Here is an 18,894-nt window from a genome sequence, read left to right as displayed (position 1 = left end):
TTTAATGACATATAGCAGTGATAATCCATTCTAAACCCAGGTTATACTGGTAACTGAAATAGCTGTCTGACTGCAGGATCCCAACCTGTGCTTTACAGTTCTTTGACTACTACTGAGACCAATAGCCAAGAATATAGTTCAATGATGAAAACATTATTCCCTCATAGACAGGCTGTTTTGTACTTGTGTACGGTATTTGTACCAATAGTAAGTGAACCAAGGAGACTCCACACTTAAACTCTACTAAATGCTGTATGGCATTCAATCTGTCTTCAGGGTATGGCATCTGCTTTCAGGAACATTTTACATTTTGTTCAGTTATAAATGTAATGCTTTCAAATGTAAGACATTCTACAAAATGAAAAAATGTTTTGTTTTTAAATTGCATCTGCTAACATATAGTGTCAGAGAACTTCTTTATTTTGTTTTTTTAGCCCGAATGTATGATAACTTAGATGCCTGTGAAGTCGTGCGATCTTCATCCCTGGCAGCAGCTGCTGTTTTACTAGAGGTCAGTAAAAGGGGCTAATATCTGCATTTAGTGCTGTCCAAGCAATCAAAACAAAACAGCAAGTGGGGAGCAGTAGGGAGGTTAATATTACCTCTTTACATTATACTTTTAAGTATTTCTCCTAAAATGTTGTTGTTTAAGCTGAAATGCTCCTTTGAGGTTTCTCCATTGGGCCAAAATGTCCTTAAAATTCATCATGTGTTGCTACACTGTAAAAGAACCCAGATAGAATATTAATACATTCAGGTTTTACATTAAAAAATAACATATTCTGGCAGATGACCTTATTTCTTTGAGCAGATTACTCTTTATTTTGTACTTTAAATAGTAATATGTGCATTTGAAACTTTCCAAAGTTGTATAAAAGCTTTTGTGCATTTGCCAAGCCAATTAATAATAATGGGGACTAGGCTGCATATATTTTAATTCAGTGTTTAACTATTTCCCAGAATTGTGTTATACAGTAAATAAATACTAATACATACAACATAATTACTTTAAAAAATATGTTGAATGGAGAATCAAAGAACATATTTTCTTTAGACAATGCCTAGTCTCTATTTTTATTTCTGTTTATCAACATGTTCTACTTTCTCGTGTCATTTAATGGAGACATTTTTCTCATTATTTGTCATTTCTGTTTGTTCTATTTTACAATTTTCTTTTAAGATATTTTGTGGGTTTTTTTTTTTTTTTGCTACATTGCTTACTGAGGGATTTTGTAATATTTATTGAGTGATACTTCTGGAATACAATGTAAGCCGCCTTGTTAAAGACCAGTCTTGGCACTAGGATGGGCAGAAACACTTAAGCAGGTTATGCCTCTTCAATGTCAGACTTTACACAATAGCAATTGCTTCTTTCCATTGTTTATGTCTGGTTTTAACAAAGGTATCTAAATTTTAATCTCTAATAAAAGCTGACCATATTATTATATTTAGGTATGTGCATTCTTACAGGTTGATCCTCAAGATGTGATGAACTGCCTTACTAGCCGGACGCTAATCACTCGAGGAGAAACCGTCTCCACTCCACTCAGTATGGAGCAGGCACTAGATGTCAGGGATGCTTTTGTAAAGGTAAATTCTTCTTCTTTTACAGCATAACCTGAGTGTAAATAGGTCCCTTCCTGTCAATAGGCTGCCAGGAGCAAATGCAGGACATGGTTTACACAGGGCAGAGTTATGTAACACATTCTGCCTCCAGGGAGAAGAAAAAAGCTGTGCTGTAAACAGAAGAAGACTTACACATGGCAGTGTGATAATATACAGGCTGCTATAGGATGATGGGAACACAGGGAATAATGTTGCCCCTTTAAAAGAAGAGGCAACAAGGAAATTCTCTTTGACCTATCCCTTCATGGTCAAATGAAGGTACAGGGCCACCAGTCAGCAACTGCTATAGAGAATTTTAATCTGGTGTCCATGGAGCAAGTGAATGGTCTCCTGACCCCAGAAATGTGGTTTTAAACTATCCTACAGCCAGGGACAATTTTAGTGCAGAATCTAGTGGAGAAAGAGAAGTGGGTCAAACACTCAACTGGCAGGTCATCAGACAGATAAGGTACAAGACCTGTGAGTTAAGTCCACAGTGGCAGCAGATTTATTGTTTTATATTTATTTTGAGTTTTGAGTCACTCCCTGTGTTTATTGCACCTTGTAGTTATTTTTGTAATAAATACACCACATATTTTTGTATCTTTCTGTATCCTACAAATATAAATATTTTCTAACATTTAGAGCCAAATTTCATTAGATGTTCTTGAATGCTTTTTTAAAGTTTTGAAAGCTTTTGTCAGAGGTGGTATTTTATAATGATGCACTGAACACTGAATCTACAGATAACAGCAAAAAAATGTATTTTATTACTTCCCAAGAAGACCTATCACTTTGGTATTAATGACTAGTATTATCTATAGCTAAAAGCCAGTGCAAAAAACAACAGTAGACAGTGAGCAATTTATAAATATGGCTGGGTTTAGAGAAAAGCTTACTACCATAATAACTTTTATATTTGAACATCCATATTCATTTTCAAAAGTTATTTTGGGCTCATAAACAATATATACTATATATGAACATATTTTGTGTTCTGTCTATTAATAATGAGTTGAATAATGTTTCTAGAGTTCGGTTTGTTAACACTGGCTATATGAAGTAAACGGGTAAATGAAATGTCAGTTCTTTCTGTAAAATTTGTCCATGCCTCAGATATTTCTGATGCATCCCTTGTACATAGCTACATAGAGCATAATAAGTAGGGCAACACAAGCATTCCACAGGGAAAGGGAAAATGCTGCATTAGACCTCAAAAGGAGAGAGGAAGTACCAGACTGGTAGTAAGCAAAGATGTTCCCATGCCAGTGTAATTAAACAGGGGCTTCTAGATGTGTAGCATGCAATGGCTAACATGAAGGGCCATCTGTTGAGAAACAAGAGAGCTGTACATACTTACATACTTCTCTGCCACTCCCAACTTCTTCATATAATACCACAGCTCCTCTCGAGGCACCCTGTCATATGCTTTCTACAGGTCCACAAAAACAAAATGCAACTCCTTCTGGCTTTCTCTAAACTTCTCCATCAACATCTTCAGAGCAAACATTGCGTCTGTTGTGCTCTTTCTTGGCATGAAACCATACTGCTGCTCACTAATCATCACTTCACTTCTTAACCTAGCTTCCACTACTATTTCCCATAACTTCATGCTGTGGCTCATCAATTTTATTCCCCTGTAGTTACTGCAGTCCTGCACATCCCCCTTATTCTTAAATATCGGCACCAGTACACTTCTTCTCCACTCCTCACACATCCTGTCACTTTCCAAGATTCCACTTTCCAAGATTTTTCATCCTCTTCATAGCTGTCCTTACTTCCTCCTTGCTAATCCGTTGCACTTCCTGATTCCCTATCTCCACATCATCCAACCTATTTTCTCTCTTTTTCTCTTCATTCATCAGCCTCTCAAAGTATTCTTTCCATCTGCTCAATACACTCTCCTCGCTTGTGAGTACGTTTCCATCTTTATCCTTTATCACCCTGACCTGCTGCACGTCTTTTCCAGCTCGGTCCCACTGTCTAGCCAATCAGTACAGGTTCTTTTCTCCCTCCTTAGTGTCCAACCTCTCATACAGCTCATTATACGCCTTTTCTTTAGCCTTCGCCACCTCTCTCTTCACCTTGCGCCTTATCTCCTTGTACTCTTGTCTACTTTCTGCATCTCTCTGACTATCCCACTTCTTCTTTGCCATCCTCTTCCTCTGTATACTCTCCTGTATTTCCTCATTCCACCACCAGGTTTCCTTTTCCTCCTTCCTCTTTCCAGATGTCACGCCAAGCACCCTTCTTGCTGTCACCCTTACTACATTTGCTGTAGTTTCCCAGCTGTCTGGTAACTCTTCAGTGCCACCCAGTGCCTCCCTAATCTCAACCTTGCTGTCTTCCTTTTTCAACTTCCACCATTTGATCCTTGTCTCTGCCCTCACTCTCTTCCTCTTCTTGATCTCCAACATCATCCTACAGACCACCATCCTATGCTGCTTAACTACACTTTCCCCTGCCACCACTCTGCAGTCTTCAATCTCCTTCAGATCAACTCTTCTGCATAGGATGTAATCTACCTGTGTGCATCTTCCTCCACTCTTGTACATAACCCTATGTTCCTCCCTCTTCTTAAAATACTTATTCACCACATCCATGTCCATCCTTTTGGCAAAATTCACTATAATCTGACCTTCTTCATTCCTCTACTTGACACCATACCTACCCATCACCTCCTTGTCTCCACTGTTCCCTTCACCAACATGCCCATTGAAATCTGCTCCAATCACCACTTTCTGTTCCTTGGGTAAACTGTTCATCACTTCATCCAACTCACTCCAATAATCTTCTTTCTCATTCATTGCAGACCCAACTTGCGGTGCATATCCACTAACAACATTCATCATCACACCTCCAATTTCCAGCTTCATAATCTTTACTCTGCCTGACACTCTTTTCACTTCCAAAACACTCTTGACATACTGTTCCTTCAGAATAACTCCTACCCAATTTCTTCTCCCATCCACACCATGATAGAACAATTTGAATCCACCTCTGATCCACCTGGCCTTATTCCCCTTCCATTCAGTCTGTTGCACACACAATATATCAACCTTCCTTCTCTCCATCATATCTGCTGTCTCCCCTGACCAGTCATACTGCCAACATTCAAAGTTCCTACCCTCAGTTCCACTCTCTTTACTTTCCTCCTCTCTTCCTGCCTCAGGACACGTCTCCCCCCTCTTCTTCTCCTTCTTTGGCCAACAGTAGCCCAATTTCTGCCAGCACCCTGTTGGCTAACAGTACTGGTGGCGGTCGTTGTTAACCTGGGGCTCGACCGATCCAGTATGGAAATTTGTATTGTTGTCCGCATATTGATTTGGCAAAATTTTACACCAGATGCCCTTCCTGACAAAACCTTCCCCATTTATCTGGGTTTGAGACCGGCACAAAGAAACACACTGGTTTGTGCATCCTCTGTGGACGTGCTCCAGATGCCTCCCGATTAGCTTCCGCCGGCACTCCCCAGTGTGGCGGAACTACTGGTTGTGGACCCGGAAGCACTCTGGGTGTCCCTGGTCTTCTTCCCCCCAGCATTTCCGGGTGTGGCGGAAGTGCTGAGGGCCAGGGCTACTCAGGCATTGGGGTGCCCCCTGGTGGTGCTTCTAAGTTCTCTTCCTGTGGTCCCCAAAGCCACCAGGGCAGTCACCCCCTTGTAGTCTGGAGGAGGCGTAAGCCCTCCTCCGGTCCTCCTGGGCATCCCGGCTAGGTACCACCCCCAGCCACTCGCCATTATATATATATATATATATATATATATATATATATATATATATATATATATGAAAGATTTTTATTCAGGTTATAACATGTTTTGCGACAATGTATTTCTCCATCATTAGTATTAATTTTGAACCAAACTGCTCAAACAAATCATGTATGTGAATCCAAAAGTTCTTCTTAAGCACCACTTGTCCATTTTTGGAGCAAGATTTTACATGCATTTTTACAGGCATTTAATGAAAAAATAAGAGCCCTGTAAAAATATGTACAAAGTACAAAGGGTTGGGATTTTCATGGGTCTCTGTGTTTTTTTATCATGATTAATGTTACAGTACCTTTGAGGTCAGGGTTGGCGTGAGCACTAAATATAATGCAAGTTAAATACCTAATATGTAATAATTTATGTGCACTACAGAACAGAACATATTGAAAATGTATTTATTGAAGTGTTGGTTTTATTTTAAGCTATTCAATCACATAAGTTTATTAATGCATTAATTCATACATGAAGTCAAACAGATGTGTAGTATGTTGCTGATGACTACTACATACAACTAGATTATAAAAAAAAATAAGAGAATTTAAGAGCAGAGTTGCCTGCCTCATTACCTTTTTTAAAAAATAATGTTTTATATAAATCCATTTGTTAATGATTAAATCTGAGCTAATCCAGCACAAACTAACCTGGCAGCATCAGGTGCAAGGCAGACATTATATTCAGTTTCAAAAAAGATAAGGTCAAAGCATATGTTTCCATTTCTTAAACCTGAGATGTCTGGGCAGCTGTTGCTTTATACCAAACCTGTTAAACATCCATAACAGCAAACAAAAGCTGGATTTCTTTGACATTAAAGAAATTGGAAAATAACTCCCATATTTATAATTTTCCTTTTGTTAGTATAACATCTTTAAAATCACTACTTTAAAAGTCCTGTTAAGTGTTAGTATTGTTCATTTTATTTACCTGAATCTTAGGTGGCTGCTGGCTTAACAGACATTGTCTAAAACAATAAGGCATAATAAAAAAATATTCAGATGACCTGTATTACATTTTTGCTGCATCTGTAAAGAGACAAAAAGAGAAACTGACTTTACTTTTATCCTTTATATTATTCATTGACTGTCTGCTCATTCCTACAACTCTTAACTAGTACTCTCAGGTCAGCCACCATACCCCTATTGTTCACAGGTTTAAATAAGGTTATTACTATACTAGTTGAATGATGTTTATTCATTTATTTTTTTAAGTCTGTTTTAATTCATGAGGAAATATTGTATATTATTATTATAGAGCTAACCCTCCCCCACAGCTCCACCTCTGTATTAGTGAAAACGGATAGTGAGGAGGGCCCTGCCCAGCTCCCCGCTCCTGACATCACGCTTCCCCCTCACCTTGGCCCACAGCCTCTATCTCAGATTAGCGCGAATATATCACTCCTGCAAGCGAACTGTGATTCCATGGTACTATGATTAGAAAAACACCAGATCTAAATCCGTTAAGTAGTTCTCTCATGAAAAGCGGACAGACGACAGATGTTGGATTTTATATATATATATATATATATAGAGATGGCAGAGTCTAAACCAGTCCTCTCCAAAAAAAGTTCAGATTACTCTTGGCACATATGGGAAGATAAGAATACAGAACAAAAATATTTCAGTAAATAAACAGCTGATCGCCACCTGTGTAACTTACAAATAAGAAAGTGAAAACTGACCTCATGGCCATTTAACCTCCCTCAGGAGCAGCCCATTTGTCTAAATGCTGTCTTTGATAAAATATCTTACTGAAAGCATTGGCTGAACTTCATGTGATTAACTGAAATACTATGCAACTTTTGGTCATGAAATACTAAGTCAGAGGATGATGCTCTTTCATTAATGTTTAACAGCTTAATTTTGCAAAAGTTTTTTTTTTTTACTACTAACAGAATAATAATTGTATTTTGGTTCCACAGCTGTTTTGTGTATTGCCTTGGAACCTTGGTTTTGAGAAGCAATTTTTCAGATTTGGAAAAGAAGGCAATATACAGTATACTCAATCACAACAGGAACATGTGCACATGGCTGGAAACATGTCAGAGGTGGATTTCATGCAAATTTTAGAATGTTTTTCTTTATGCAAAGCCCCATAGACACATGGAATAAATTACCAAGTAGTGTGGTGGAGAGCAGGACGTTAGGGGCCTTTAGATTTCAGCTTGATATTTTGGACAGTCTAGATTAATAGGATGGATAAGCTTGTTTGGCTGAATGGCCTATTCTCTTCACGTTTTTTCTAATGTTCTGATCATTGACTTACATAATTACCTTGTTATTTTTCCAGGGAATCTATGGAAGACTATTTGTGTGGATTGTAGAAAAGATCAATGCTGCCATTTACAAACCTCCTTCCAGTACACCAAAATCTGTGAGGAGGTCAATTGGCTTGTTAGATATATTTGGCTTTGAGAACTTTACTATCAACAGGTAAAGAACCTTCCTTTGTAATGTTATTATAATTTTTCAAATTAAAATCATTGAGCATATTTTACCTTTTTTACATATGTCAGGGGTAGTCTGTTATTGCACCCTTGCAATTATTCTACATGACTTCTGAGCATCTGAACAGTGATGGAATTGTTCATAAAACAAGGAAAATAAACTATAAGGAAAATGAATGATAACAGTTAGGATTAAAAGATTGACTCTGCTATGGACGAGTGCCCTGTTAAGGGCTATTTCCCGCCTTGTGTCCAGTACTGCTTGGGTAGGCTCTGGAAATAAGTGACAATGGATTGGATTCATTGCATCTGAAAATGTTACAGTATGTTAGGTGTCTGTAAGTTACTGAGTCCACAGCCTTTAGCATGATTGGCCTACAACATACTTTTCCACTGTCTAAGAGAGCGGGGTCATGCACAGTATGTAATGTTTCAGTCCCACAGAAAGAGTCTCATATGTTAGAATTACACACTCTAGGGAAAACATTCTCCTCAAATAAAACATTTACCAATTAAATAAACTCTGTGGAGAATTTGCTGAACAATAAATGATCTTTAATAAGCAATCCATACCCAAAAACATTTAACACAGACATAATTACAGAAAAGGACAGAAGAGCAGAATAGAATTAGAGAGCTTTTCTCAAGCTATAAATGTAACATGTTCAGTTTTCAATAGAACTGTATTTGTATCAGCTTTTGACACATTAATTTTGTGCAAAAATCCATCCATCCATCCATCCATCCATTATCCAACCTGCTATAACCTAACACAGAGTCATGGGAGTCTGCTGGAGCCAATCCCAGTCAACACAGGGCGCAAGGCAGGAACAAACCCTGGCAGGGTGCCAGCCCACCGCAGGACACACACCTACACACTAGGCACACACTCGGGACAATTTCAGGTCGCCAATGCACCTAACCTGCATGTCTTTGGACTGTGGGAGGAAACCCACACAGACACGGGGAGAACATGCAAACTCCACGCAGGGAGGACCCGGGAAGCGAACTCAGGTCTACTTACTGCGAGGCAGCAGTGCTACCACTGCACCACCGTGCCGCCCCGCAAAAATACAGTTAAGCCCATATAAATTTGAGGATTGCAAGATTTTTCTTTCACCCTGAATTAATTAATTCCCTTCAAAGTTTAGAAGGATATTCCAAATTAAATTATATTTAGTGGTTTTCTTTCTGATATTTAGGGTGGCGTGCATAGCATGCTGCTTTCCTGCCTCATAGACAACTGTACAGTGATGAGGACATACATGAAGGTCCTGTTACCATTTCTATGGTGTCTACATCTTTTTCTCATGTCCTCTCAGTTTTTCACATAGTAGCCCAGTCATGTTCCACATTGAAGAGAAATATATCTTATGTTCATTGGCAACTCTAAATTGGTTCAGTGGGAAAAAAAATGGAGGTTTTTTTTTTTTGGAAAGGTTTTTATAAAATCCTTAATTATAATAAAAATAACACTTTTTTAACATTAATTGCAGAAAAAAAATATATATCCATTCACCCATGTTCCAAACCCATTTTCTCTGGTATGTTTTCAGGGAAACTGTAGCTTATATTGGCTGCAACAGGAATATGGAATTAACTAACCCTGGGTAGGATGCCCTTTATAGTCACTCAAGAACCCTGGAACAAATTTAAGGTTAGGTGTTATCCGTACACAATGTCTTTAGAAAATATTTTGCCAGAAAAACTAACATCTAACATATGAACAAGTAAATTCAGTTCAATTTACATTTTAAATTTCACTTCTACTTATGATTCTAGTGTATATGGATTAAGTGCAAGTTAAATACTAAACACAAAGATGTGCAATATAAACAAAAACATAATGTTCAAATATAAATGGAAAAACATAAAACTATACATACATTGTGATAGTTGGGGATGTGCTTGTAGTGTACACAAACCCAAAATGAGAAACAGAATCTAATAAACTACAATAGTTGAGGTTTTATTATACAAAAATAATCATAAGGAAGGGGTAAATAAGAGGTTTAAAATAAAGTACTGAATTGATAAACTGACAAAAAATCCTGCTGCCTCACTGAGCCATTCTAACATATTTATAACCCAGTTTGTCTACTTGCCCACTGATAAAAGTACTGTCAGTACAGTAATAAACATTTTCCAACTCTTTTCTTTCTCTCCCTCTCCCTTCCTTTCTCCTTCATCCCCTCACTCTGTTCTTACTTCACACTTCTTATGCCTATAGAGCATTTGTTAAACTCCTCTCCAGACTCCCGACTAAGTGTGGTAGTGGTGCAGATGTGGCTTCAGAAAGAACTGTGGCCTTAGCCCCAAAGCTGCCAGTGCCAGTTCCAGATCTCCCTGCATCCCTTAATCCCAGTAAACATGTAAAGGGATAGACACAGCTAATGTCCCTGATCTCACCCCTTCTTCATAAAAGAACACAGAGCTGCACCTGCATCACATGGGTTCCCTGGGTTGGGGCCTTGTAGTTTTATGAAGTTCATCTAACACCCATAACCAGTTATTAACCAGAGGGCAAAGTATTCCTTGGTGCCTTCTGGATCACCTGTGCCCTAGCTTCATGAAAGAGCATTGCAAGTTTGTACCCATGCTGCATATCTCTCCCTTATGTGTAGCAGCACCCCTTTGTTACTATGCTTTCAGGGAACTCCAAAAAACAACAGGGTATACTGATACTGTTGGCTGTGTATATACACACACTGTTACAGCCTCCTGTCCAATCTCTTTATGTCTTTTCCTCTCCATCCCAGTGCACTGCTCAAACAAATTAAGGGAATACTTAAATCACACATTGGATGAACAAACTGTTCAAGTAGAAAATCTTTACTGAGTAATACTGTGTAATTCATAGAGAACAGAATGATGTAACAACAGTCAAGGGAAACGAAAATCACCAACCCATTGAGGGTTGGATTCAACATCACACCGAAAATCCGAGTTATGAATGGAAATCAAAGACTGATCCAACGTGCATGAGTTTAATCACAGCAACTCATAATATGACTAACTGTATCTCTCCAGAGCATCACTGACCCACTAACAAACCAGTCATGCTGGCAGTACTCCTCCAGTTCCTTCATGCACAAAAGAGCAGATACCGGTGTCTACTGCTGAGCTGAGGCCTTTCTACGGCCCTGTCCAGCTCTCCTCTTGTAACAGCCCATCACTTGGTATCTCCTCCATGCTCTTGAGACTGTGCTGGGAGACACATCAAACCTTCTTGCGACAGCAAGTATGGACATGACATTCTGGAGGAGCTGAACTACCTGTGCAACCTGAATTGGCTGCAGGTACTGCCTCATGCTACTAGTAGTAACAAGAACACCAGCAAAATGAAAAACTGGAGAAGAATCAGTCAGAAAGGATAAGGAGAGAGCAATTGTCCACAGTCACCAGTGCAAAACCATTCCCTTTGTTGGGGTTGTCTTGCTGTTGCCTCTCCAGTGCACCTGTTGTCACTTTCATTTCTGCCAGAGTAGATGAAGTTGATTCACAATCGCTTATGCTTCCTAACAGGACAGACTGATATCTCAGAAGCTTCATTGACTTGGTATTAGACTGCGATGATTAAGTGTTCCCTTAATTTGTTGAGCAGTGTATATTTATATGAAGAATACAGGGTTGTTCAAACCCAAATATGAATTGTATAGGTCTGGAAGCACTCATTCAGTGAGCAAATGATAAATGATGTCAATTCAATTTGGACAGAAGACAGCAAAAAAAAAAATCAGATCATTTTTAAGTGATAATGCATCCAGTTCAAGACAAACCAAATGCCACCATAAACACCATCACATAATACTTTCATATAGAAATCACTCCAGCAGAAAACAATACCAAAGTCCAAGCACTGTAATTTTGTAAGTTTACCCACTCTACCATCCTAAAAGCACAAAAGGATAAATAACTTATTCTTCAGCTTGATTTTCAAAAACTGGTACTGTATACTGAAAGAAAGAGATAAAGTAGACAATGAAAATATCTCAAAAAATAAGTCATAGTGCTTCCCAAGGAAAATTAGATATGCTCTGCTACTGTACTTTATGAAACACAGTAAGTGAAAAGCAAGGATGTGTTTTTAAAATATAATGAAGTTTTATTTCAATAGTGCATGTAATGTACAATACAGAACTGATAGCACAAACATTTCTTCATCAACAATGGATTCATTTCCGCAGATGTTGTAGTCTATTCTGTGCTTCGTATCACAATGTCAGAAGAGATTAGCATTGGACATAATCCAGGAGGCATTTTTACTGCAATGCACGATGTTTTTCTTACAACTATATGCAGTCTTAAAATATGTTTTTCTCAATGTTCATGTTGTCACATCTCTTCATTAACCATTGGTTAAATAAGTGACACTGTTTGCTGCAGTAAATTTTTGCAGTTATTTGTAATGTTTAAATGTACATTTTGCTGTATTAATCAACACTTTTGTGAATAATCTGAGCCTCTGTGGCTTGTCATTTATTAGACCCTACAGATTGTCTTTCTCTTGACTCCAAAAAATAAATTAGATAAACACATTTTGGGAAATGAGGTGTTTATTTTGGCATTTTTCTATGAATAACTAATTAGAATTATGACAGTCTTTAAAAAAATAGAGTAGTGTTAATATCCAGATTCGAAATGCAGCCATGATCTGTAGAACATTAGACAAAGGAACAATGAACTTTCTGTGTTTTGTGTATGTCTAGCTTTGAACAACTCTGTATCAACTTTGCCAATGAAAACCTGCAGCAGTTCTTTGTACGGCATGTCTTCAAACTAGAGCAGGAGGAGTACAACCTTGAAAATATCAACTGGCAGCACATTGAGTTCACAGATAACCAGGATGCACTAGATATGATTGCCATCAAGCCCATGAACATTATCTCTCTTATTGATGAGGAAAGCAGATTTCCGAAGGTAATGTTGAAATAGTGAGGCTGAACTATTGTCCCTTCTTTTATCACTATGCTTACATTATTAAAAGCTTTTCTTATTTCTAGTATAAACCTTTGCTGTTCACACGGGCATTGCTGCTCTTATTGTGTAATATTCAGTTTTTTTCTCAGTTGGTTGTTTTTGTTCTTACCATGCCTGAATTTAATTTCAGGCTGCTTCTTCTTCTTCATCTGTTTCCATATCTCCCTGTCCTCTGCATCTTACTTGCTCTGTCACACCCACCACCTGCATTTTCTCTCACACCACATCCATATACAGTACCTCCTCTTATGCCTTCCTCTTTTCCTTTTCCCTGGCAACTCCATCCCTAGCATCCTTCTCCCAATATATCCAGCATCTTCCTTCTGCAAAAGTCTAATCTTTTCCTATTTTCTGTATTTTCTGCTCTTATTGTACACATATATTCTACTCCACGTGCTGCCCTTTTTATTATCATTGGGGTTGAATGAAATTCTAAATTTGAAAACGAAGTTTAATTCTGGCCTTCCTGTTTACTGATGATATGTATCATTTTAAAAATTGTATGTGAGTATATCCCCAATGTCCTGTGTCGAAATAAGGGGGATTGTAAAATTAATGAATAAATATCATGAGTATGTTATATATTCTGTCCCTGATTTTTTTCTTGACATTTTTATGGCATATAATACAACTTATTTTTGTATAGCGCTCTTCACTGAGTGCAGGTGCAGAGCTCTGTAAACACATTCTAAGGTGAAATGTAAGTATGGATTGTGCTAATTAATAAATACAGAATTATTACTTATAAAAATACTGATTTGCTAAAACACATAAACAACAAAGAAGAAACTGATTAACATAAATGATTACTAACAATATCTGTCCATTAATTGCTGAACTATCGCCACTTAACAACAGAGGAGATAAAAATTGTAAGAGAGAAAGTTAAGGACAACGTCTGACACAGTCATTGTCCTGGAGACCTCAGCCAACCAGCCACTTAGCCCCTCCTGGTCATTTTACAATAGAATCTGTGCTGGCCATACAATCTAATGAGAGAAGCGTTCCATCCAGTGATTCCGATGCTCTTTTATCTGAGATGAGTTTTCCACAAGCAGGAGAGCAGCTTAGCAATAGAGCAGTGGTACCAAGTGCCACATCAAGATTCCTAGTAGAGAAACAGAGAAGAGGAGAGTTCGTAACATTAGTATTGCATTACTTATATTTTTGTACATATGTCTAACAAACAGAGATGCAGTATGCACAGCTAATCAGCAGCTATAGTTGGGGTATGTTGGACTAAAGTAGCGAGCCTTCAGCATAGATTCCACTCCTCTAATACCAAGGAGTTATTTTAAATTTAATTAAACTAGATTAGATAAATTGTGTTAATTCCATGGGGAAATTCAGATGCATACAGCAGCAGAAACATAAAACATAGGGATGCAGACTTAATGGATTATTAATACATCCACTCAATAAATTAGTAAAAAAAATACCTGCTAACTTTGTTCAGGCATTGTGCTTCTTTTCAGCTCAAGTTGCTTACCCAGGAGACTGCAGTTTAGAACAACACACTGGCTTACTATGGACTGACTGAAAATTTCCAGCAGCCTGCTGCACAAAGCAAAAGACCCTCCTTAGCAAAAGAGTCTCCTTGTGCAGTATATTCTGTTCTGGTCCAAGTGTCATTGTGTTGTCAGACCAGTTCAAGTTGTTGTTTATGTGAACCCTTAAGTACTTGTAGCTCTGCATCACTTCCATGTCCTCTACCTGAATGGTAACTGGTCTCAAAGTTTCCTTGGCAAGTCCACCGTCAGCTCTTGTGTCTTACTAATGTTGAGCTGCAAGTTGTTGTCCCTGCACCAAAGTCCTACACAACTTTCCTGTATGCTAATTCGTCTCCATTTTTAATGCAGCCAATGATGGAGGAGTCATTTGAAAATTTCTGTAGGTGGCAAGCGCAGGTATTATACTGGGCATCCGTTGTGTAGAGGGTAAGCAGGAAGGGAGAGGACAGTTCCCTGAGGTGCTTCCATGTTACATACCACCATTTCTGTCACACAAACTACTGTTTAACATTTAAGATGTGGTATATCAGGTAATTTCTTTAATCATGTAGGTAGTATTGTCACATGATGCTATTGTTTGTTGACTATGATGTTTCATGCATGTTTGTGTTAGGCAACGTTGACACAAAGGTCTACATTACTGCTATGACTGCCATGGAGAGTTGAATAGACCAGTATAAATGGCATCATGGAATACACAGAAACCCAGTCACTCTAGTTATGTTTATTAATTTTGTGTTCTTGTGAAGATGCGGTCTCCTTATATGCAGTCCCTTGCACCTGTGTTTGTGCTATATTCTCCTCCTAGAGTACACAGAGTATCACCTTGGGCAGATTTCTTAGATGCTGTATTGCATCTAAGATGAAGTCACAGATGAAAGCAACTTCATTTTAGTGTTATAATAGTTATTCCACTAATCAAAGACAAATACTTCTAGTGTGTATTTTTTTCATTATTAATCTGCTTTCTACTTCCTTTCTTAAACTTTTTTACTGATTCTGCCACAGGGTACTGACACTACAATGTTAAACAAGCTGAACTCCCAACACAAGCTCAATACCAACTACATCCCGCCAAAGAATACTTACGAAACCCAGTTTGGAATCAACCATTTTGCTGGAGTTGTTTACTATGAGACCAGAGGCGAGTTTCTAAATACAGAGTTTCCTTTGTATTTTAACAAAAATTATTCTCACACGTAGAGCTTAAATGTTGTGTAAGTTACTGTATATTTCCTTCTTTTTTCAGGATTTTTAGAAAAAAACAGAGACACCTTACATGGAGACATTATACAGCTTGTCCACTCATCCAAGAACAAGTTCATTAAACAAATCTTCCAAGCTGACGTTGCTATGGTAAAGTAGTTTTACTCCATATTTTTACATAAATTAGGTTTCAGCGTCATTGTACATTAACAAACTTTGTTAATTCTCATCCCTTGTGATTATGTCTCTTACGGTAAATGGTTTTAAAGCTTTATGCTAATTCAGCTTTTTGCAATTTTTTTTATTCATTTTCAGCAATTGTGTCACATTTTATGCTTATTTTGAAGACCTTGTTAATAATGATTGCTTTTTCTATAAAACATTCCTATCATACTTAATTTCTGAGAGGGGGTAAGCAAACAGCCTGCTATAACCAGATTGAAAAGCTGTTATAAATTAATTCTGCAGTAAAGAAGCAGATCAACAGAATGCATTAAAGAACACAACTACAACTGATGTGAAATTGTGTCAGAATTAAGAAGTTTGGGCTGTGTTAGCACAATTTTACAAACTTTTGAACTTTTAGTATAAAAACTAAAGACAGAAAATCGAGAACATTCGTTAGATAATCTATCCATTTTCCAAACCCACTTATCCAGAGCAAACGTGCAGGGAAGCAGGGAACATATCCCAGCAAACACTGGGTGCAAGGCAGAATAAATCAGTGAATTTGATTGTTATTATTTGGAAAACATGCTTCAGGTTGACATCTTCACTACTGATGATGTTTTCTTCCAATATTTGACCATTCTAGAAATATTGGTTTGAGACCTTTTCTCTACAGTTCTTCATCAGTAGGTTGGATGAGCTGGTCATTCTCATTTTATTCCCAATGTAAATGTTTTGCCTGATGGACACAATGAGTTGTATTTGTGATGTGCTTTTTTTCCTTTTTCCTACTAGCTAGTTGTTGACCTAGCTATTTTAATGAAAGTATAACTGGAAGATTTTTTTATTCTTCGACAATGTCTTAAACATGCATACTCACAGGACAACGTGTACTGACATATGTTTCACACCTTCACTCCTCCTACACCCCAGTTAGCTAATCTATGAGGTGTAGTATTACCATTGTGTAACTGAAGTGTATCAATACTAGAATGTTTGAGATGGCCACACTAGTTGAACTGTAACTGATACAAGATGTATTTTGGTTCTTTACCTCAGCTGTTCTAGCTTGATGTATTATACCTGAAATGTATTTTCTGTTATTTTCCCGAATTCCCTAGCTGACTACTTTGGCTGATGCACAACTAGACACTGCTTTATTAACCTTATGCTTGTACTGGCTGTTCTTGTTGGCATATTTCATGTACTTTTTAATAGCTGCCTATCTAAATGAGATATGTGTGGATACTGATTTCTCCGCAGCTTATGGAGTTTATCATCTATATAGCTTTATGATGTCAATTTCTTTACCTACCTTTACAGTATTTAGTTGGATAGGTCTGATTGCAGGACTGGTCAAAGGTGTTTCCTTACCTGTGTTGCACTAGAGTTGAGATGGTTAACCTGACTGAATAACAGCTACAGGGCAGTTTAGATGTCCTAAGTGTGACATACTCCATCTAAGTCACACTAAACTGTACTGTAATGTAAAGTGGTCCCGGAGACATTGACATGTCCAAAATGACATCTCCTGACTATTCTAACATTGTCTGCTGGCATCACCACAAATGTTTGTATTGTTTGTTATTTGTTACTTTTTATATTAGTTTCTTCCCTAAAACTTCTATCAATAAAATGTATCATATAGTGGGTGTAAATATTATAGCTTTGTTCTGTGGTTAATCTCTAGCTGGGAGTTTTTTTTCTCCTTCTTTTAATTAAGTTTTAATAATCAATTTACTGCAGCTTTGGTTTGTTTGGAACATGAAATATGCACTGTTCTAAATGTACTTGCTCCAGAACAAAAGAACAGAGTCTTCTTTACTTATAATTCAACTGTAGGGTTGTTACATAAAAGAAGGTTGAAATTATATCCTGATAAGAGACCACTGTAGTGTACGCCTTAAAAAAGTACCTCATTTGGCAAAAATAGTGCAACATTATAAATGGATCATCATTTTGCCATGTTATCTCCATGTATGCCCTGTTTTCTGATAACTGCTTCGTGGGCTCAATTAATTTTGTTCTTAATATACAGAAAATGTCTGGAGATAAGTCATGTGCCACTACTACCAACAGATTGCATGTCCACATGTTCAATTGGCATGACTGATCTTATCAGCAGTGCCTCTAAAATGTGTCCCCTCTTATTCTGCTCTGATCATGCTAACTCACTTTGCTAATTACAGCTCTCTTTTTCCTGTCTTTCTATCTGCTCTTCTGTCTCAGTTTCTTTGCGGCTATGGGGCCACTGTGGTGGGACAACCCCCCACACCTCCTCAGAAGGTAAACCATTGACTGATGTTTATGCCACTTCACTAGAGTCTTTTTTATGTGGTTGCCCTCATTAGCTTTAAAAGAAGCATATGTATATCTTTTATTTTAGAGTGATCTTCTCCTGTTTTCCTGTACAGTATATATAATGTAGCTAAATTTCGAAAGTGACAAAATGAAACAGGAGTTTTTCTGTTTAAGGTAGAAATAGTGAAAATAGTGATTACTACATATGGATTCAGAAAACTGATGTTTGCAGCTAAGCTGCATTGTATTGAATTGTATGTCCTCTTCTGAGATTCATTTTTATATACATCAAATATTGCATTAACTATAATAAAGATTTTTAGATAAACTGATATATAATCACAAGCCAGACTTGAAGATCTGTGTACTGAGATATTTTATTTTATGATTTGAAGTGAAGTGCCATTTCAAGCATAATGTGATTTAGGGAGAAGATAAATAATATACTGTATCACAGTTGTTCACTAATGCACCATTTTTAAAACTCAGACTGTTACATGTACAAAAGGGTTGTGTGCTGGGCAAATGGATTCTCAGGCTGTGAGGCACATGTCCACTGCCTTATATAACTCATATACTGTATTATATCTGATATATCTGATCCTTGAAGATACAAGACTTAATTAAGATAGTAAAAGAATCTGTTTATATATATATATATATATATATATATATATATATATATATATATATATATATATATATATATATATATATATATATATATAGTGGAAGCTGGCCTGGACACAGACAGGCAGACACCGAAGGTTCCAAAACAAACACACGTTTATTATACATAATTTACAAGTGAGCACACAACCCAGTGCCGCAGCACTAAACACCCTCAGTCCAGGCCTCTGTCACAATGCCTCTCTCTTTCTGGTCCGCCTCCACTCCTCTTCTCTCCTCCA

At 37.6% G+C, this 18,894-nt stretch overlaps 1 protein-coding gene across 1 annotated transcript in view; it reads left to right on the top strand.

The window, feature by feature from the left end:
- The window catches only part of myo7aa (myosin VIIAa), a 196,220-nt gene that overhangs the window by 87,037 nt on the left and 90,289 nt on the right, over positions 1-18,894 (top strand). The window contains exons 10-15 of the mRNA XM_051926837.1: positions 435-511; positions 1,471-1,590; positions 7,661-7,803; positions 12,527-12,737; positions 15,317-15,452; positions 15,558-15,664. Of these exons, the coding sequence (XP_051782797.1) occupies positions 435-511; positions 1,471-1,590; positions 7,661-7,803; positions 12,527-12,737; positions 15,317-15,452; positions 15,558-15,664 (794 nt within the window). The remainder of the gene's footprint in view (positions 1-434; positions 512-1,470; positions 1,591-7,660; positions 7,804-12,526; positions 12,738-15,316; positions 15,453-15,557; positions 15,665-18,894) is intronic.

The sequence above is a fragment of the Erpetoichthys calabaricus genome, chromosome 4 (assembly GCF_900747795.2).
Source record: "Erpetoichthys calabaricus chromosome 4, fErpCal1.3, whole genome shotgun sequence".
In the NCBI taxonomy this organism is placed as follows: domain Eukaryota; kingdom Metazoa; phylum Chordata; class Cladistia; order Polypteriformes; family Polypteridae; genus Erpetoichthys; species Erpetoichthys calabaricus.
This window is presented reverse-complemented; position numbering and strand designations above follow the sequence as displayed.